Source organism: Pelodiscus sinensis, chromosome 1 (genome assembly GCF_049634645.1).
Source record: "Pelodiscus sinensis isolate JC-2024 chromosome 1, ASM4963464v1, whole genome shotgun sequence".
Taxonomy (NCBI): Eukaryota; Metazoa; Chordata; order Testudines; family Trionychidae; genus Pelodiscus; species Pelodiscus sinensis.
In genome coordinates, this window is record NC_134711.1 from 120,563,888 (window position 1) to 120,586,600 (window position 22,713).

A 22,713-nucleotide genomic window follows, 5' to 3' on the forward strand; every position below is an offset into this window, starting at 1 on the left:
GCTTACAACACACCTGTTAATACAACCTAGAATCATATTTGCTTTTTTTGCAACAGCATCACACTGTTGACTCATATTCAACTTGTGACCCCTAGATCCCTTTCTGCCATGCTCCTTCCTAGACAGTCGCTTCCCATCTTGTATGTATGGAACTGATTGTTCCTTCCTAAGTGGAGCACTTTGCATTTCTCTTTATTAAACCTCATCCTGTTTACCTCCGACCATTTCTCTAACTTGCTAAGGTCATTCTGAATTATGTCCCTATCCTCCAAAGAAGTCGCAACCCCACCCAGTTTGGTATCATCTGCAAACTTAATAAGGGTACTCTCTATCCCAATATCTACATCATTGATGAAGATATTGAACAGTATGGGTCCCAAAACAGACCCTTGAGGAACTCCACTTGTTATCCCTTTCCAGCAGGATTTAGAACCGTTAACAACCACTCTCTGACTACGGTTATCCAGCCAATTATGCACCCACCTTATCGTGGCCCTATCTAAGTTATATTTGCCTAGTTTATCAATAAGAATCTCATGCGAGACCGTATCAAATGCCTTACTAAAGTCTAGGTATATGACATCCACCGCTTCTCCCTTATCCACAAGGCTCGTTATCTTATCAAAGAAAGCTATCAGATTAGTTTGGCATGACTTGTTCTTCACAAACCCATGCTGGCTATTCCCTATCACTTTATTACCTTCCAAGTGTTTGCATATGATTTCCTTAATTACCTGCTCCATTATCTTCCCTGGGACAGACGTTAAACTGACCGGTCTATAGTTTCCTGGGTTGTTCTTATTCCCCTTTTTATAGATGGGTACAATATTTGCCCTTTTCCAGTCTTCTGGAATCTCCCCTGTCTGCCATGATTTTTCAAAGATCATAGCTAAAGGCTCAGATACCTCCTCTATCAGCTCCTTGAGTATCCTGGGATGCATTTCATCAGGACCTGGTGACTTGCTGACATCTAACTTTCCTAAGTGATTTTTAACTTGTTCTTTGTGTATCCTATCTTCTAAACTTACCCTCTCTCTGCTTGTGTTCACTACGTTAGGCACACCTCCAGACTTCTCGGTGAAGACCGAAACAAAGAAGTCATTGAGCATCTCCGCCATTTCCAAGTTTCCTGTTACTGCTTCTCCCTCCTCACTAAGCAGTGGGCCTACCCTGTCCTTGGTCTTCCTCTTGCTTTTAATGTATTTATAAAAGGTCTTCTTGTTTCCCTTTATGCCTGTAGCTAATTTGATCTCATTTTGTGCCTTTGCCTTTCTAATCTTGCCCCTGCATTCCCGGATCCCTACATACGAACGGGGCTTTTCTCGCCGCAGAGGACGCATCCTCCGCGTCTTTGCTCCGCGTCTCCCTAGGAGAGACCAGGGAGATGCGGAGCGGCTTTTCTCGCCGCGGAGGATGCGGGCGGCGGGACCGCGGCGCGTCTGGACGGTCCCGCCGCCCGCATCCTCCGCGGCGAGAAAAGCCTGGTCTTCTGGGGGGAAGGGCGCACTAGCTGCGCCCGTCCTGCCCCCCCCAAGCACACCAGGGAGACGTGGGCGGCGGGACCACCGAGAGGCGCCACGGTCCTGCCGCCCACGTCCTCCGCGGCTTTGCTCTGCGTCTTCCTGTAGCAGCTCTGCCTCGAGCTTCCTGTAGTCAGCCACTGGTCAGTTTCAACAGCGGCTGAATCTGGACGCCAGTTCCGACTTACATACAAATTCAACTGAAGTACAAACCTACAGTCCCTATCTTGTACGTAACCCAGGGACTGCCTGTATTAATTCAAAGAACTGTTTTCCATTGAAACTGCTCCAAGAACAGTACTGCCTTATTGCTTACTGCTGAAATTTGCCTCTCCTTAAACTCCCCCCAAAATTATACCCACTTGTCATTTCCATCGTGTTTATTCAGATAATAAGCACCTGAGGGCAGACTTTTTATTTGCCTATAAAGCAATGTGCATGCAATTATAGTATGACATTAATAAACTGATGAGGAATAAGCATTTTGCATAGCAAGTGCCAGTTTGTCAATATAAAACCACAGAAATGTAGGATTGGAATACACCTCTACGGGTCACTTAGTTCATTCCCCTGTACTAATCAGTTCATAAATATCTCCAATGATGGAAATTTCACAACCTCACTAGGTAATTTTTTCCAGTGCTTAACTACCCTTATAGTTATGAATTATTTCCTAATGTCTAACCTAAATCTCCTTTGCTGAAGTTTATGCCTATTGCTTCTTGTCCTGTCCTCGGTGGATAAGGAGAACTTATCATCCTCCTCTTAACAACAAGCTTCTATGTATTGGAAATCTGCTATCACATCCCCATTCAGTCTTCTCTTCTCTGGACAAGAAAAAAAATTCCCTACCATTTTTCCTCGTTTGTCATGTTGTCTAACTCTTTAATCATTCTTGTTAATCTCCTCTGAACTTTCTTCAAATTTGTCTTCTAAAGATCAAATATTTGAGATTCTGTTTTTTCAGGAAAATGTGAACTTAAATATTTGCTAAGAGCTACTAATCCCTTATTGATTTACCATAAATTTAATCTATTATAATGTTTTCATCTCATCTGACATATTTACTGACTAAAAGAACAGCATCTAAGGAACAAAATAAATAGGAAATAAGCTTCAACTCAAACTGTTGTCAGACTAGCATCCCTCCTGTAAAATAAATTTTATTTCAGAGATTCATGTCTAACTATCACAAAGCATACATTTAACAACACTGAGACAACAAGCACTTGAAAAGAGTAATGTAAGAAATATGTACAGCATATTCTATACCTTCAGAGAAGCATGGGATGCAAAAAAATCCTCCTCTTTGTGTTGGGGTGATCCAGGCAGAATTCCACAGCCATCTAGCCACAACTAAAATAAAACATCTTATGATTAGAGCTCCAGCTTCCACCGGATGTTACACAAATATATTTAACATTTCTTCCAAATATAGGACAAAAACTATTAATTGAGACTTAAATTGATCTTAGACATACTGACAACACCAGAATCATGACATAGCCTTTTATCCTAAAGGTCACAAATTTAATATTTCACATTGTCTGTTGTCTCTCACCAATAACTGTGCAAGACTGGTTCCCTTTCCCCACCCATGTTATTTGAAGCAGAAGTGTTCTGAACTGCTTTAACAGAAACAAGAATTGAAAAAAATAGCTCTTTAAGTGTTGTAGTGCTTTCAAAACCTCAGATGTGTCTACATTGCACTGTAGGTCGAAATAAGATATGCAATTTGAGCTACGCAAATTGTGTATCTTACTTCGATGTTATTTGGAAATAGCTTATTTCAAAATTTGGCATGGTCTACACAGCACTTACTTTGAAATAAGTCACTCTACTGAAACGTCCCCTACTCCTTGTGGAATGAGGATTACAGGGATGTCGGAAAAGCGAGCCTGTTATATTTCAAAATAATGGGTGTGTTCAAAAGACGCAGAATAGCTATTTCGGGATACCTCTAGTATTCCGAAATAGCACTGCAATTTAGACATAGCCCTAAAGTGCTAACTATAACTTAATGAAAACATAGCATATGATTGAGATTATCTAATTATACTTTGAACCAAAACAATACAACTTTCTCAACATGACTTAACCCTACTTTGAAAGAACCCTCCCACTAACCCAAGAATAAAAGGGTGCCAAAATTTCGATCATATTTAGGGCCTGCTTATGCAAGTACTAATATTTAACTTCCCAATGACTGCAAAAGGAGGCAGAAGGCTTTCAGCATATTGCACGACTTTGCAAGTCAGGACTTTAATTCTTTGCCTGCACTCTAAGACAATTGATAAATAAGTCATTTGTCATGGCACTCTCAATTATGTGGACTAAAAAACTAAAACTAGCAGTCTATTCCATAAATGTCACAGAATAATAAGCTGGTAATAAATGTACTTCTACCATAGCTTGAGTAGGATTTGACCCAGTGATGCTGAAAAAGTAAGTCCCCATATCATTGCAAAACCCAGAAGTATTTTAAAGTAGACATTTCATAATCCTTGATGACCATCCCTTTCTGTACTATTTTCACCTGCTCTATTAACAGAGAGGTTCAACTTCAGAAGCAAAATACACACATTTTACTGTTTACAAAAAAAGAGAGACTTTTTCCATTAAAGTTATATAAATTAATAAATGAGCTACTCCATAACAATAATGATTATAATTAAATAATAAAAATTACCTCTTTTGGATGTAAAGTTTTTTCTAGCATTCATAATCATCACAGTAGTACTTATCTGATTAACCCAAAACTGAGTGACAGTATTAGCTCAAACTTGACATTCTTAGCATTCACCCCAACAAGAAACAGAATTAGTTTCAGTACATTTCCTTGCCCCGCAGTTTCACTGTAATCTGTATTTACTTAGCTACAAAAGCAGACAAATACCACTCTTTACATTACATTTTGTCCACTGCTTAGAGATCTAAAATTACTTTGGAGCCAGGAAAGCAATCATTTTATATTAAAGCAAATTATCCAATATATTACTTACATCAGTACCATGTTTCCTTGTTGCTTGTGTTGCAAGATATTTAATCTTTTCCCTGTAAAGTTGTGCACCACGACTATTATACTTGGCATTGGTGTCATTTGTTATGCATCCATGTTGTTGGAAAAATGCAGACTGTAAAAATAAACAAAAACATGTTTAATTCTATGTCTTATAATATGCATGTGTAGGGTAGAATGAGGTAATTTTAAATTGGATGCCAAATTTTCTTTTAAAAATTATTAAAAGTATTTTTTTCATCTTTTATTGGACAAACTTGTTTAGAAGGGAAACAACAGAGGCTGATCCAATAAAAGATATTAGCTCACCTCAATTTGAGTCTCTAGTATTCCTGAGACTGACATTTACAACATTACATATAAAAATACTTAGACCAAAGGAACAAATTATAAGCAAGCAATCATTACTTGTCTCTTTCACTGCCAAATCATGGAAAAGCAATAATCAAAACATGGAATTACTGACACGCTATTCATGAGCCTCTCTTGGGGGATTTGACTCCTAATATTTAAGATATACAATTTATAAAATCCTTAGGGGACACCATAATTAAAAACCAAGCAAAATAATCTGAATTAACAACCTCAGCTATGTTATTATTAAAGAAAGGAAGGAACAGAAAAATATTAAAAACAAAACAACCCATATAATCAGAGATTATAACAAATAACCACCTTTCACTATGCCTCTCTGTTTTAGCACTTAATGGCCACGTGTGGGATATTCTTCATTTAGTAAATTAAGATCTATGTATATTGTTTCTCAAAATTATTCTGAATCCAGTCTTAGTATCATAGATACTTAAAGCTATTTACATGTGGACATAATATGTTTAAAGAGGTGAATTTTGTGTAGTTTTGATTAAGAGCCAATCCTAATTAAATCCTATGAAACCAAAAGAAATATTGAAATTTGTTACTCAGTTACTTTAAGCACCTATCTTGAGACAGGCTAATTTCAAATATTAAGAATCTCAAATCCAACTAAATTCTACTATTTCTCTGTTTACTAATGTTAGGCCAATCCTCTTCTCTAGGCTACATGATCTAAGCATTACGTGATTAACAGGTGAAAATGCTAGTATCTTACATCACAACATCATTTCCATATCCTAATAAAATAAATGCAAGAGTTTGAAATCTAATCTCTTCACAGCATCTTTGTTAACTTCTTCTCACCAATCCATGTTAAAGTCTTGTATAGATTTTCCTTAGGTATGGTTTCTTCTTAAGTCTTTTCTGTTCTTAGCTTTCTTTAGTAACTTGCTTGTAAATATGGACCGGATGACTTGTGGAATATTTGCTGTTTAAACAGGATAACAGTATGTGAAAGATTGGGGGGTGGGCTGCTCACATCATGGTTTTATATCCTTTCCTTCCTATTTTAATGAAATTATGGGAAGACATCTTTCCCGTGTGTTTCGATCCAGAGTTGGTTGCTGTCATTCTTTCACTGGCTCGATACTTTCCTGATTTGTCCTTAGGAGCATCTTCAATTTACGATGTAGTTTGTTAATAAATGCAATTCTTTCTTGACACTATCTCTTTTGTTTTAGGGGCAGGAGGATCTCAACATCTTAGATTTTGGAGTTTTAAATCATCCTTTTCAATCTATTCTCTGGTGCTATCCCTTCAAATTTGAGTTCAACAGAAAATAAAATGCTTTCAAAGAGTCCAAACATTTCTGTTATTTATATAAAAGCTATTGTTTCAAAATACAGGTGACCCTCGACCTCCCGCATTTACGGTCACCCTGCTCTGGGAGCTGCCTACCGCCCAGAGCAGCCCCCAGCTGGCCGGCTCAGGGTGCCGTTTGTGCCGCGGGGCCACCTACTGCCCCCAGCCAGCTCATGGCACCATTTGCACTGCAGGGCTGCCTACCACCTAGCGCAGCCCCCCGCCAGCTGGCTCAGGGTGCTGTTCATGCCGTGGGTCTGCCTACCACCTGGCGCAGCCTCCGGCCGGCCGGCTCACAGCACCATTTGCTGAATCGCGGCGATGCCTACCGCCCAGTGCAGCCCCCAGCACTGCTTACCGCCCAGCACAGCCTCCTGGCCCCAGGAGACAAAGCGGGCCAGGAACGGAACCCCAGTTCTTAAAGTTGCCCCTATGGGCAATAAGGGTTCATGTTACAATGGCCCAACTTACGATGGTTCTCCAGGAACCAATTAGGTTGTAAGTGTGGGGGGGTCGCCTGTAATCTTTTAAAATTAATCATTATTTACATAAAGTCTTTCTAAGAGTTATTTAAACAAGTTGTTGATTCTTCATTACAATTTTTGGAAAAATAGTTGTTCTTGTAGGAATTAGGGATGTAAACAAATAATTGGCTACCCGAGAAGCATATACCTCTATCAGAGAGAGGCAGCAAGGGGGGACGGAGCAAGAGCCGGTGCTGGGGGGAGCCAGCTTAAAAACCTGATACCCCAGCACTGTCTCTGCAGGGGGGCAGAGGAGGCAGAGGCTAGTGTGGGGACTGGGCAAAAGCTGGGAGTCAGCTGATTCCTGGCTTGCGCCTGTCCTCTTGGCTATACCTCTGCCTTTAAAATGTATTAAGAGTTTGGCTCTTACTACATTTAAAAGGCAGAGTGGCAGCGAGCTTAACTCCTGGGGCCAAGAGCTAACCCCACTGAGGCTCTGCAGTTTCCCCCCTTATCAACTAATCAAGTAGTCGATGGAAATTCCATCAACTACTCGATTGAGTGAATGCAATTTAGCATCCCTACTAGGAATTACTTGAGCATTAATTCATTCCCTATTAATATAAACATTCTATTCCTAAATATTTCTTAAATTAGTAATTAGTTTAGTAAAATCATTAGATTATATGTTGCTATACAAAGTATTTTACCATTTATAGCAATGATATTAAGAAACTACATTAAATACTGACATATTTGAAAGTACTTTAACTAAACAAAACAATTTGCTTTTGCAACATTCAAAAAAAATAAGCATATGCCTGGTCTATACTACACAGCTAGCTCAATGTAAGCTTTCCTTATGTCAACCTCAACATGTCTTCGTCTGCACTGCCAGGTCTTTTTCGCTTGATATCTCAACTTAATTATTCCATGTCCGAAAGAGGCAATGTAGTGACAGAGGAGGCATGGTATTGTTTACATTGACTCAACTGGCCTCCAGCAGGTGTCCCACAATGCTACACTGTGATTGCTTTAATCACTGTTCTCAACTGGTGCCAACCAGGAACTTCTGAATTTCCATTTCCTGTTTGTTCTTCAGAGAGAACCGGCTTGCCCAGTTGAACATGCTGACTGCAAGCTGGAGTAGGCAGGAGGCAGTGGATGCTCTGGGTCTGCGAGGAGAAGAGGCTATACATGTACTGTCCTGAGCCCAAAATACAAATGTAGACATATATGAGCGGCACCACATGAAAGTCAAAGAACTGCAGCAGCAAACCATAAGACAACTGAAGCCAACAGTCCCTCTGGTGCAGCACCACAGATATGCCATTTTTACACAGAGTTGCATGCTATTTACAGTGGCAACCCTAAGAGCAGCATAGTAGCAAGTTTCAGACAGGTAACTGTCTTAGCCTGTTTCAGCAAAAATGAGGAGTCCCATGGACCATAAAGACTAACAAATTTATTTGAACATAAGCTTTCATCAGATGGAGCCCACTTCATCAGATGCATGAAGTAGAAACTTCAGTTTGGCAGTGATATAGACAAAGATGGGAGTGCTACATTACTATGCAGAGGACCAGTGTTAATGAAGACAAGCCAGTCAGGATGGATGCTGCTCACTCCCAACAGTTAATATTAAGGTGAGAATATCAAAAGAGTAGAAAATTACTTTTCATAGTAAGCTAGCCATTCCCAGTCTCTATTTAGATGCAGTCTGAAACTGTCAAGTGTTCATATGAATTCCAGGACAGTCTTCTTTTGCAGTTTTTTTGCTCAAATAATGCAACTTTCAGGTCTGTTACTGTGTGTCCAGGGAGGTTAAAATGCTCTCCTATTGGTTTTTGAATGTTACTGTGCTTGATGTCTGATTTGTGTCCATTTATTCCTTTGTGTAGAGCAGTAGTCACCAACCAGCAGATCGGGATCTACTGGTAGATCTTGGAGCCTCTGACAGATGATACTGACTGGTTTGGCCAGGAAGCTATTAAGCGCTGGTACTTCAGTTGCCCCTCCACCCACTGTCATTCTGCTCCTACCCTCTGCCTTGGAGCTGCCGCCCCGGGAACCTCTTACTTGCTGTGCAGGATGTGGGAGGAAGAAGAGCAGGGAACACTGATGTCAGGGTGTCCCTCCTTCCCCCATTTCTGTACCCTATCTACATACAGAGAGAAGGGGATGGCGGGAGCTTGGCAATGCAAATCTCTGTCACTCTTATACACTGTGTGTGTCTGTCATTCTCACAAATATACACTGTCCTTCACTCTCATCTCCCGACCCAACACATACGTGGGGGCTTGTTGTTACTTCTTTTATTGCTTGCAAAGTGGGTTACTTTTGGTTTTGACTGGTCTGTGCATTTCATCATTTTCATTTCTCTCTTATGCTTAAACGTAATTCTTTGAGTAGTGAGTTCTAGAATGCCTAACCTGTCATGGCTGGAATAATTATCCCTATGGGAACTGCTGCTCTTGGAAGTGGGTGGCATGTCCCTGCAGCCCCTGAGAAAGCCAGAGCATGCGGTCTCCACATGCTGTCCTTGCCTGCAGGCGCCACTCCTGCAGCTCCCATTGATCAATAACAGGAAACCGTGGCTGGTAGAAGCTGTGGGCTCAGTGCCTATAGATGAGGAGCAGTAGATGGCGCCACTGCTGTATACGCCAGCTGCTTTCAGGAGTGGTGCAGATCCCAGGCAAGAGTAAGCCTGCCTTAACCCTACTGCTCCACCACCTGGAAGCAGTCTCAGTTAAACAGTGCCCACCCAGATCCCACTTCCTGAACCCGTCAGCACTTTGAAAAAACTGGCCATTTATTTAGGTCTCTATATACACAGTTACGACTGTGACATTTGAAAATCTTACATACACGAGAATAGCCTTACTATTGTGAGAGGAACCACTTCAGAAGAGTATACTGATTTTGTAACTATATTATATATTTCAAGGGAACTAATCACTGTAGATAGCCAAGGTTCAAGCTTAAAGTGTAGCTACAGTAAAGAAATAGTAAAAATTAACAATATTGCTAAACAGAGAATTAGTAAAAAAAAACAAATAAACTTATGAAATACTTAATGCAATTTAACAGAATTAGAGTACAGATATTACAGAAACTAAGTTACTTAGAAAATGTGAAGTAGTTCATTAGCTATGGTATCACAAGTTTCAGACAGTAGCTCATATTGGATCATTAATTTATACCTCCCTGGAACCAACTGAAGAACTCTTGGGTTTGTATATTAAATGAAAAAATACAAATTATGAAAAAATAATTTTTCCCATCACCACATCTACTGTTCACTGAACTTTTAAAAACTGAGCTTTGGCCAACAACAAGAAAAGGACATAGAAGCAAAGTAAAACTAAACAATTATTTTGGGTATTTGCCATTACTTAAAAAAAAAAAAAAACCTGCTCTTTTTTTTTTTTAAACTTTTGATTGTCTTAAAATATTAGGATAAAAAAAACCAACAAATATCATTTCATGCTATCTATCACTTGTGTAATCTTGAACACAACTGATTCTTCCCTTCACTAAGGCCAAAACATATGGAGAATTCAAAATAACTTATTGCATTTTGCTATAATGTATTGACTTTATGCCTCAGAAGTCTGCAAATTTCTTGAAGCAGCACATATACTGTAATGAACCCATTTTTATATTAAGTAGTTTCTAGAGATGTTAAATTTTGAGTAATTGACTAATCGACCGGGCACCTACACCTTTGAAGTGTACACTTCAAAGGCAAAAGCGCTGCAGGGAGCACAGAGCCAGTGAGGCAGTGCCCCACTGGCCCAGGACTCCTAATGGTATTCCAAAGCAGCAGCTGACCTTGGGCTCCGTGTGGTGATGCCATTTTGAAATGCCGTGGGGAGCCCAGCCTCAGGCTGCAAGTGACGTTTCAAAGCACCAGCACCGCATGAAGCCTGGAGTCAGCTGGGGACTCCCCCAATGACCTTGAGCCCCCTGTGGCGCTGCCACTTTGAAATGTCGCAGGAAGCCAAGCGTCAGGCTCCACATGGTGTTTCAAAGCAGCAGCGTCTCATGGAACCAAGGGTCACAGAGGGAGTCCCCAGCTGATCCCAGGCTCCATACAGTGCTGCCGCTTTGAAATGCCACATGCAGGTGGTCCCAGGCTCCATGCGGTATTTCAAAGCGGCAGCGTCATATGGAGCCCGGGATATGGCCCCAGACTCTGTGAGGCGCTGCTGCTTTGAAGTACCCCCTCTTCTTCTGCCACCTTGCTGCCTCTTTCTGATAGTGGTGGCAAGGAAGGAGGGGGGGGAAGCAGGGGCACGACTAGTCAACTAGCCTGTCAATTATCCAAGAAGCATTTGATTATTGGATAGTTGACTAGTCGTTCACATACCTAGTTTCTACCCAACAGGATATATAAAGTTTTAGGAGTGTAGCAGTTAATACATTATTATAACCTGAAATACTCAAATACACAAATATTACAAAGTGTTGTGGAGTTAAGTTCTCCATCCCTGAATTCTTAACTAACACTTAAATATAACCTGAAATACACAAATACACAAATATTACAAAGTGTTGTGGAGTTAAGTTCTCCATCCCTGAATTCTTAACTAACACTTAAAATAGCAATGAAGCTAAGTGTGATACTGTTAAAACATGAAAAGCAAATACCTTGAAATTAGAAAAACATTTCTAAGATATACTTACAGCATTTGCATTTCCTCCTACTTGCATACATCTCAACTGAAACCAAGACCAGTTGGAATCTAATTCTGTAGATCTAAACAGAAGAAACATGTTAAGTACTGTTTTCCAAAAGAATATTAAAGACATCTTTTAAAAGTTGTTTTCAGAAAAACTAGTAGCTTGTAATAAATCATAATTCAAACCTTGTACTACTGTGCACAAAACCCCTACATAAGGGCATGTATACACTATAAACTTAAATCAACTTAAATTAACATACAGCCATCGCGGTTCTCCTTTTATTTACCACAGCTTTTAATGTCCACGCTACCCTCCTTCTGTCGGTGATGCACATCCTCACCAGGAGAATTTGCATCAACTTAAGAGAGGAAGCGGAGTTATTATGTTGGTCCAGTACAAGGGGTCTCCAATCAGTGGCATGCAAGCAAACTGTGAGTGGCACACGCAGTCCATGGCTCAAGCTCAGCTGCTCTCCACACTCCCATCAGCCCCACACAGTGGGGAATTTGTGCTGCTGATCCAGCCTGGTAGTTACCATGCAGCCACGAGGTGCAAAAAACAAGCTCCAATTCCTGTGCACTGGGCCCTTTAAAATGTCCTAAGCAGCTGCCCTCTATTGAGACATGGTGTCTGGCCAGTTGCTGGAAGTACCGATGCTGAGAATGCTCAAGCCATGCTCCTCATCCCCTCTGCCCCCACGAGAGTCCCCAGAACTTGTTTACGGCAGTTCTGTGAATGACTCGCATGCGCAACAGGCTGCTCCTGATGCCCTTTCCCCTCGTGCCAGTACTCACTGTGCATGTGAGAGAAGGGAGGTGATATGGGGTAGCCTGCTTGGAGCTTCAGTGCGTGGAGGGAGAAGGGGAGGCTACTGTCTCCCCTGGGGCTGCGCAGGCGATGTGCTCGTCCCAGGGAGCAGGGAGCTCCCCTGCGTCATCACTGATTCCACCCCCCACCCTGCACTCAGCCATGGTGCAGGAGTGGAGTGGAGCGGAGCGAATGACACCAGGGACATGGGTGGGAGCACCTGGCTCCAGAGCTGACCCTTGTTACGTGTGAGGTGTCTGCACCCTGCTCGTGGAGTGAGGCAGAGCAAGCGACTCCATGCACTGTTCCCCCAGCATGGAGCCACTTCCTCTGCCTCTCTCTGCAAGCCCATCTGGCAGGAAAGGTCAGCAATATCTTCATCAACCCCCAACCCTGCTGAGGAAACAGCAGTGCAGTGACCTGCCAATGAAAGCAATGGGGGTGCAAAGCCAAGTAAGCATCCCCCCCATTCCAGACCCTTGCACCCCAAGTCCCCACACCTCCCCTCCCCAAGACCCCACAACTCCAGCTTGCTCCTATACCCTGGCAGGAAGATGAGGGCTCCATGGAACAGACCCTCCACAGGACCCTGCCCCCAGCAGGGATGGACACCCCAGAGTTACACACCCACCCACACCTTTCCCATTTCCCTGAACCCCCCAAGCCACCCTGACCCCAGCCCTTAATGGTGATCCAGCATCGTGACCTCCACAAGATTGGAGCTAGTGCTGGCTTCCTGCGAGGGGGAAGCCCCTGGATGCCGTACCACATCTAGCTTCTGGGGAAGCAGATGCGCTGCTCTTCTCCTCCCCACAGGAAAAGCTGGAGCAGAGCCCAGGGCAGGAGACCAAGTGGGACGCGTGGTGGAGAGAGCCCCTTCCCACCTTCTGGGAGAGCGGCGCGGCCCAGAGCAGGAAAGTTAAATCTTGGCACACCACTTCGGAAAGGTTGTTGATACCTAGTCTAGAATGTAATAATGTGTAGGCATAGAGATCCTGTACTGCTTTACTGAGGACAAAGTTAAAGGGTCTAATTTAACTCTTCAGTACAGTCCCAAGAGTCAAAGTACCTTCCTGGTTGTTGATAAAACTTATACATAGCCTTAGTTAAGCCAAGGTTAGCAAAGAATTTCTAAGGTCTAGTCTGGAAAAAAAAATTTAATAGCATTGCTGGACCTGCCAATTCCCCCAATGTAAGATTCAGTTTACACAGGCAAAAGAGAGCACTAGCTAGCATAGTTTATACCAGTTCCCTAAATAAAATAAGCCATGCCAGAAAAAGAACTTTTTTTCTCCTGTAATTTCATCTGCACAGACTTTAGCTGTCACAAACATACTGTTTAATTATTTTTTTTAAAATCACACTACTAACCACATATCAGCAAAAATTTGAAGTGTAGGCCTAGGCTACCTGAATAGGTCAGGCTAATCAAGCTTCTGCCTGGATTTAAAGTTTGTCCAATTACAAAAGTCAATCAAGAAAATGAAAACTGAAGGTAATATGTTGGAGGTCATGGAACAATAAAACTCCCTTTCCAAATATTTACCTTTGTGCCTATGTATGTCAAAATGTTACAGTCTCAATCTCATTCCTATAATGATAATCACTAAGTTTTTGTGAAGATTCCTTCAACATTCCAAGTCAGGGAAAATGACGCCTAGTATCAATTTTCCTCATTTTTTCAGGAGAAGCAAGTATCTTCTCACCTGCTACCACACATTTCACTATTCCAGGTTTAAAGAACAGAGGCATACATACCTTTTAAACATTTCTGATGCATGCAACCATGAAAAAATACTCAGTATATTGTAACACAAAGCTAAAGATGGCAAAAAATCTTTAAGCAATGCTACAGCTCAAAACTGATATGGAAAAGCCATTAAGATGAGAGTATTAAATTAAGTTTCATGCCTGTTTAAATCTTCATCTTCTGCAAGAAAGTTGGACAAAGCTGCCAACAAGGGACTTAATTATGTTTGTACCGCAGTTAGTGCAATGTGCATAACAGGAACTCTACTGAGACCCTCTCCTCTTGGACCTCCCTGGTCCGGCATCCTCAGGACCCGACTAGTCCCAAATGAAGGGATCTGCCAGACCAGGGGGGAGATCCCCTATCATTGGTCTCCCAGCCCCCCACCCCTTCCTACTGCCGACTGCTTCCGGCCCATGCCTGGCCCTCTTGCCCTTAGGTTCGGGACCCGCTGGGCTCCAGAGCCAGTTCCCCTGCCACTGGCTCTGCTGCCCCACTGCCACCAGAGCTGGAGCTCCACAGCCTGCCATGGGGCTTCCAGCTGAGTCACTGGTTCCCCTAGCTGCACTCCCAACCTCTGATTTAGGGAGGTACAACCTGTATATAGGTCCCAACATACAGATAACATTCAGCCATCACTATCATAGATGGATATGAACAAGTAAACATGAAAAGCTCATTCCCTCATTAATAAGTATCCACAATAAAAGCCTCTGAAGAGCTACGTAATATGACAAATACTGAAAACAAATCTTACCACTTACTTGGCAAAGAATCATGTTACTACTTACCGAATGAAACTCAAGTGAACACCAAGTGATCGATGGGTCCCTGAGCAATCAATACAAAGAAAAACACCATATGTTATGCTTGCCCAGCTAGGGTTTTTGGCTCCACAGTCAAAACACACCTAGAAAAGATAAAGTAACAAATGAAATTGGACATAATCAATTCCCACCAAAAAGATACTCTTCTAATTATTAATATACGTAGTGCTTAGCATTTTAAAAATTAATTAATCTTCACGACACGTTGACTAGCTCATTTTATATTATCCCTATTTCGTGGATGTCTCACACACACCTTGGCACTGTGCAGCCATGTATGCACTGTCCAGAGGAGAGAGCAGTGCACTACAGTGGGATAGTGTGGGTTTTATCATAGTGTTCAATTTCTGCAGGGAAGTGTTCGCAGCCACTGCCCTGCGTCTACTTTGTTTCCTCTCTCCTGCCTCAGTCCATGCTGCCTTGTAGAGTGTGAGGCTACATTAACAGCAATATGTTAACCCTAAGGGCACTGCCAAGAGGTAGTTAATCATTTCGCAACAAGACATTCCCTGGGAAATATTACACTACTAAGCAGGTGGGGCCCATCGTTGACCAGGCAAAGTCATTTTGCAAAGATTACACATATATATTTAATTTCTTAAATTTTCTATAATAGATTTTCTTATTAATGTGCTTGCAAAAGGGAAGTAAAAGAACAGTTTTAAATTTTCAGGATTTCAACTTAAAACATTATTCATTTTATTGAATCATTACCATACACAGTAAATTTGAGTCAGAAACTCATAAAGCTTCCATTGCGCTTTCCATAACTAATTCGAACTGTTTTGTGATTTGTAACAATAAAAATTTTCTTTGTACTAATATGACAGTTGAATAGGTGACTCGATTTTAATTTTGTTTTATGAGATCTAATCAAAAGTGATGACTTTTTGCAATGAAAAACAAAAATAATTATATAAAAACTTTTCACCCGGCATATTCCAGTGTAAAAAGTAGTGGAATCAGCTAATTTAAGTGGCAGGATTGTTTATGCAAAATTTGGTATCTGTAGCTAATCAGGAAGTAGGACTATTTTGCATAAGCAAATCTATAAACTCCTCAAAATGTATAATACATGACTCCACCACTTTAACCAAGCTTCACAATCATCATTGAAGTGTACAGTACTAAATCGTTTAAAATTATTTAAAAAACATATACTGTCTTGTCTGCTGAAAAAAACTCCCCCGTTCCTCCCCATTTACATTAATTCTTATGGGGAAACTGAATTCGCTTAACATTGTTTAGCTTAAAGTAGCATTTTTCAGTAATATAACTACAAAGGTAAGTGAAGTGTTACTGTATAGGGAGCATTCTCCCCAATGTACATCAAAACCCAGTTCACTGTGGCTTCTATTTGGGAATAGAACCAGAGGACCTGTTGTTCCAATGATTTTCTGGTTGTCCAAAACACAGGAATGAGCAGGCAGAAGTGTTAACAGCCACTCTCTTGCATGATGCAAGGGTTCCTTTCCCCTGTGTTCTCCAGGGAGAATACCCTGCATCCAGCCAAATTACCAAAGATTTGAGCCTATGAATCCATTTTCAGGATTTGTGTGGAAAAGCAAGTTCAATTCAATATTTCAGCGTTCTTGTGTCTCAGTAATGCTGATTTTATTTTTTTGGTGGCTATGGGAAAGTGAGACCTCACACTGAACATGGTTTCTCCCTCTGTAACAAGCTTAAAATTGAGGTTCAAAAATTATGGCGGGATGTTATAGATATCAGTGGGAAAAATTCTACACAGAAAATCAGAAGGACTATGGGACACAGTGTCCTTTGCATCAGATCTGCAAATGCAGATGCTCCTTCAGCTTCAGGAATATATAAACAGCTGGTTAAAAACACCCATAAACAGATTCAGCATAATACCTCACACTAGATATGTTAGCAACTAGTCGGTTAACCATTTAACCAATAAGCAGTTGCTTATAGGTTAACAGTCCCAGTTAACTGTACCAACTCCCTCAAGCCCCCACGTATTTAAAACTGAGAATGGAAGGCTGGCTCAATCCTGGCCCACCAATCCGAGTTTTAAATGAAAAACACAAAGGGGAGCCCCACCTGCCACCCTGCACTGCAGCCTCTGTATTAGAGGCAGCAGCACAGGGCAGCAGCAAGCTCATGCCACCACTGACAGGGGCTACTGCTGCAGATCTGTGCCATACCATAGTCCCAGACTTACCACGGACAGAGGCTGTTCCATGAGATGCCGGAGTAGCCTCTGTTTGTGGGAAGCTTGGCCTCCCCCCCACAAACAGGGGCTGCTGCCACCCCACACTGCTACCTCTGATATGGAGGAAATAGCATGGAGTGGCAGGGGGATCCCCAGGAGTGGGGTTAGCAACACACTGGCTACCAGGAACACTCCCAGAGGGAGCATTTTAGTAACCATTAGGAATTGCTGCGGCTACACAATTGCCAAAATAAACCATTTCTAACACCCCTATTTCACACTTCAGCACTGCCCAGTCTTCCAACAGAGTTTACAATAACACCACCTTGAATGACCTGTCTCCCAGACAGAAGAACGTTATAAGAACTGTGAAGGGAAAGAGAGGGAGAGGAGAAACAGGTGTGCACAAAGAGCTCATTGCAAGGAAGGAATAATTCAGCAGTCTGACAAGGATGAAACAAGGGTACGCAGAGCCTGTGGAATGGGCATGAAGAGGAAATGGGGAGGAGGAGCATTTAGAAGCCCTTAGCATAGTGAGAATGGGGGGGACAATGGTATGGAGGAAGGGGATTCTGGGGAAACACAGAGCTCCTGGTATGGCAGGGAAGAAGGAAAATGTGGAGGAACACGCACAGAGTACTTAGCATAGGGGGAATATGGAAGCACAAAAAGCCCTAAGCATTGTAGGGGGGCGGGGATGGAAGATAATGACTGGGTGAATGAGACATGGGGAAAACAGAGCCCCAGGTACGGTGGGGAAGGCAGTAATGAGGGGGCACACCCAGACTCTGTCTTTGGGGGAAGATGGGCTGCAGGGAGTCCATGAAACAGGGGGATGGGAGGGCTTGCAGCACAAGAATAGAAAAAAGAAAAAGCCCCTGATGTGTGTAATGATCTCAGCCTACAGAATCATAGAATACTAGGACTTGAAGGGACCTCAAGAGGTCATCGAGTCCAGTCCCCTGCCCTCATGGCAGGACCAAATACTGTCTAGACCATCCCTGATAGACATTTATCTAACCTACTCTTAAATATCTCCAGAGATAGGGATTCCACAACCTCCCTGGGCAATTTATTCCAGTGTTTGACCACCCTGACAGTTGGGAACTTTCTTCTAATGTCCAACCTAAACCTCCCTTGCTGCAGTTTAAGCCCATTGCTTCTTGTTCTATCCTCAGAGGCCAAGATGAACAAGTTTTCCCCCTCCTCCTTACGACACCCTTTTAGATATCTGAAAACTGCTATCATGTCCCCCCTCAATCTTCTCTTTTCTAAACTAAACAAATCCAGTTCCTTCAGCCTTCCCTCATAGGTCATGTTCTCTAGACCTTTAATCATTCTCGTTGCTCTTCTCTGGACCCTCTCCAATTTTTCCACATCTTTCTTGAAATGTGGTGCCCAGAACTGGCCACAATACTCCAACTGAGGCCTAACCAGCGCAGAGTAGAGCGGAAGAATGACTTCTCCTGTCTTGCTCACAACACACCTGTTAATACATCTCAGAATCATGTTTGCTTTCTTTGCAACAGCATCACACTGCTGACTCATATTTAACTTGTGGTCCACTATAACCCCTAGATCCCTTTCTGCGGTACTCCTTCCCAGACCCTCACTTCCCATTCTGTATGTGTGAAACTGATCATTCCTTCCTAAGTGGAGCACTTTGCATTTGTCTTTATTAAACTTCATCCTGTGAAGTGATGAAGTATGCAACCAGTGTTCCCTCTAAACTGCAGGGCAGCACAGCTTCACAGGAGATTAATCAGCCCCACCCAGTCAGCTCCTTGCATGGAGCCCTGAACCTCTGACTTGTTGGGACTGATTAATCACCTGTGAAGCTGTGCTTCCTCGCAGGTTAGAGCATGGATTCTCAAACTGGGGGGCATGCCCCCGGGGGGGGGGGGGTGAAGAAATTCCAGGGGGGGAGTGAGGCAACCCAGCCACACACACCCCCGTCAATCCCGCCCCAAGTTTTGCTGCTATTTTTTTGGGAGGGGGGGCGTGAGGGTTTCTCAAAAATCAAAAAGGGGGAATGATGCCAAAAAGTTTGGGAACCACTGGTTTAGAGGGAACACTGTATATAACCCTCTAGCTCTTCCACCACCACTTTAAAACAACATTTACAGCAGGGGTGGCCAACCTGCGGCTCACAAGCCACATGTGGCTCTTCTCCCCCAAAAGTGCAGCTCACAAAGCTGATCCTGCCCACCCCCCATGGTCCCTGCCTCCCTGTGTGCTCACTGGGGGGGGGGGGGGAGGATTCAAAATGGTACCCAAGATGATGTCCATCAACAGGAAATGATATGGCCAAAAAAGCCTACGCTTGTTTCTTAAAGGGGCAGCCTCTCCCCCGCCCCCCTTTTTTTTTTGGTGTGACAATTCTGATGCAGCTCTTCACATTTTTTCCGCCGCTGTGTTGGCTCTCTTTGTTAAATGGGTTGGCCACCCCTGATTGACAGCAAACAGATTAGGGATATAAGAGACCAGTCGACTATCCAATAAGCAGAAGCTTTTCGGACAGTCAACTAGCGATGTGACTAGTCGCTCTCCCTACCCCACCCGCCAGCTGCCTCTGTCAGAGAGAAGCAGCAAGGGTTGGGAACAGGAGCCAGTGCTGGGGTGAGCCCATTGGGGCTCTTGCATATTTCACAGGCTCAGGCACCATAAGTAGTGCAGGGCCAGAGGGGTCCCCCGCTGGTCCCATGCTCCCTGTGGGGCTTCTGCTTTTAAAACATAAAACCCCCACTGGGACTCTTGTACATTTCTGGACTCCTCCGCTGGCCCCACACTCCCTGTGGCACCTCAGCCTTTGAAATGGAGCTCTTGTACATTCAAAAGTGGAAGCCCAGCAGGGAGAGGGAGCTTCCTTATAGGCTAATCAAATAGTTGATGGAAATCCCATTGACTATTTGATTAGTTAATTAATCTAAATTCAACATCCCTAAAACAGATTAAGTGCTACTTAAAAATCAGATCAATCTAGCTACGTTGTTCAGAACGCTGAAAAATTTTACACCAAATGCCAACATTGTGGAAGCAACTAACTAGACAGAGGAATTCTTCCGGAAACCTAGCTACTGCTTCTCAAGGAAATTAACTAACTACAACAATGTAAAAATTCCTACTCTAGCTGTAGGAACTGTCTATTCTACAGCACTAAGCAGCAAAGATGAATCACTAGGGTGATTCTGCTGTAGTGCAGACATATCCTTAATTATGCAATGTTATTTCAAAAAATGTTACTATCAACATGGATTCATTGCCTTTCTAATCGTATGTAATTAGAATATAAAATTTCAAATATTAGCCTGCCTCTTGAAACCGGTTATTTCCAGACATTTTCTTGTAAAATCCTGTGTCAGCACCCCCAATTCCTTCTAACTGAGGGAATAGAAAATACAACAATACAACTCATGGACTGAAATTAATAAAACCAACTCGGTCTTGTTTCCAAACATGGGAAGCAGAACAGACTTGCAGCTTTATTCTGAGTTCTCGATTCTAACAATTTACCCCACTAACAATAGGGAAAAATATCTGAATGTCAGTAAATAGTTAGGTTTAAACAAATAAGTGTTGAACTTTTTAAACATAGTAAGTAGTCCAAAATATTCTTTTCTATGTGATTTATAAACATGTTTGCTTATAGCTTTCTTGATTGCTTCATCTTGTAAATGTGATTGCCACAGTACAGTGAAGTTCAGTGTCTTTGCTGGTACAGGGTAGGAATGTGAACAGGTAACCAGTTACCTGGTAAAGCATTACCCTTAATGGGTGATGCATACCAGGTAACAGTTAACCATTACTTGGGAGCAGCCCCCCCATCTGCAACCTGCCATGAGTGGAAGGCTGCTCCAGAGCTGCTAGCTTCCAGTCCATGATGGCTTGCAGTTGGCAGAGGGGTTGGGAGGAGCTGGCCAGCAGCTTTCCTCTACTGCTGCTGCCAGCCCATGCGCACTGGGAGCCCACAGCCTGGAGCAGTCCCTGCCTGCGGAATGGGGGCCACTCTAGCCTGGTTGTGGTGGGTGGGGGGAGTAGCTCCAGCCCAGTAGGCTGGAATGTCCCCCCGCCCCAAATCTACTTTTATTGAATCTGTTAAGTTAACATTTAATTGGTCAACTAATTAAACTGGATTTTACATTTCTAATGCCAGGAATGAATTGGCTATTTTATTGTGTCCTCTGAAAATTCACAGTATGAAATAATGCATAATTTGTAAGTCATTGGTTATACAGAAACCATGTGTACTACTTTGTGAAGTCTACTGTTTTGTAGCCATTGCATCTTACGTCCTAAGCGTAACATTGCATCTTATGTTGTTGCAGCAGTAGAATCATTCACCTCATTAAAACCATATTCACATTTCTTTTACTCGTCTGACTTTTTTTTTTTTATAAAGTGCTCCTCAACTTATTTGAACTATGACAGGAAATTAAAACAAATTTCCATTGTAACTAGTATTTCTGAACTAGTTTATGAAATCACTTCCACCTAAAAACAGAGCAGGGTATACTTTACACTGTTTTAGGTGTACACAATGATCAACACCAGCAAGGAAAGCAGAGGCCTGATTCCAAATTCTAGCAGGCAATTAGAGGGAAAAAAATCCATTTTCAGTTATTTTATTTCAAATCTTGTTTGTAATAATGTTTTACAAAATCAGTGTAATAGAAAGCTTTTTAAACAAAGCTTTTCTGTTCATCTTAACAGACATTTTTGAAAAACCAAGTGTCAGATAATCAGTGTATTTGCACTAGAAAACAGGTAACTCAGATAAATTCTTGCGTCTTGCAATATGCATGTATTAAACCCGGACTTACATAGTATTAACTCCGTATATATACATATATACCACTACTAGATATGGAAATACACTAAATGTAGTCCTAAAAAATTTTGGTGGGTGCAACACTTAAGGATTTGAGCAGATTAATTGAATTCAACACTGACCTCTCTGAATACTTCTTTAGAAATATTCATTTTAAAACAATACACAACTTATATATCAAACTACATACTGTTTTCATAAATCATCTTTTGGACTGTTACTTACAAAACTTTTGTCCTCTTCAAATACAGGCAATTAATTATTCTGATCTTTTAGTTTAGCATCAACAATGAATACAAAATAAAGATACCCCATGTCCTGAAAAACTTGAGTAAAAGATTAGTTATACCCTAATTTATAGGGCTGAAACAGTGACACAAAAGTTGACACAAACACCAGCTGTGTTTATGTCTTTATAATTTTTGAAGGGTCAATTAAGTTAAATACTTAGCTGAAAGGATTATTTTATTATACAATGTTTTAAGTAAATGAGACTTAGGTCTACACTGGAGATCTTACAGCAGCACAGCTGTACCAGTGCAGCTGCACTGCTGTAAGATCTCTCCCTTATCTGTGCCAACAGGATAAAGCTCACCCTATAACACATTTAAACCCAAGGAGTGGCAGGCAGTAGCTATTAGCACTAAGTACACTGCCATTTATGATGTCAAAACTTATGTCATTCATGGAACTTTTTTCACATCCCTGATTAAATTATGACAATATAGGTGGTAGAGTAGGCATGACCTCCCCCGCCCCCTTCTCTGTTTTAGAACTGAATAAGATGCAATGTATGTCTACCCTGCAAAGTTCACTTGAGTTAAGGACACTTGAGATACTCCTCTTGCTTAGCCTATCTTGAATAATTGAAAAGCTTCAGAGGGGGTAGCCAAGTTAGTCTATAAAGGATAAATTTAAAAAACAAATAGTCTGGTAGCACTTTAAAGACTAACAAA

The 22,713-nt window shown here is 42.0% G+C and overlaps 1 protein-coding gene across 2 annotated transcripts in view; it reads right to left on the bottom strand.

Moving 5' to 3' along the window:
* Nucleotides 1–22,713, bottom strand: part of ARFGAP3 (ARF GTPase activating protein 3) — a 70,555-nt gene that overhangs the window by 43,869 nt on the left and 3,973 nt on the right. For both annotated transcript variants that reach the window (XM_075899255.1, XM_075899250.1), the window contains exons 2-5: nucleotides 14,718–14,836; nucleotides 11,370–11,442; nucleotides 4,523–4,654; nucleotides 2,793–2,876 (exon numbers count right to left, since the gene is read on the bottom strand). In XM_075899255.1, the coding sequence (XP_075755370.1) occupies nucleotides 2,793–2,876; nucleotides 4,523–4,654; nucleotides 11,370–11,442; nucleotides 14,718–14,836 (408 nt within the window). The remainder of the gene's footprint in view (nucleotides 1–2,792; nucleotides 2,877–4,522; nucleotides 4,655–11,369; nucleotides 11,443–14,717; nucleotides 14,837–22,713) is intronic.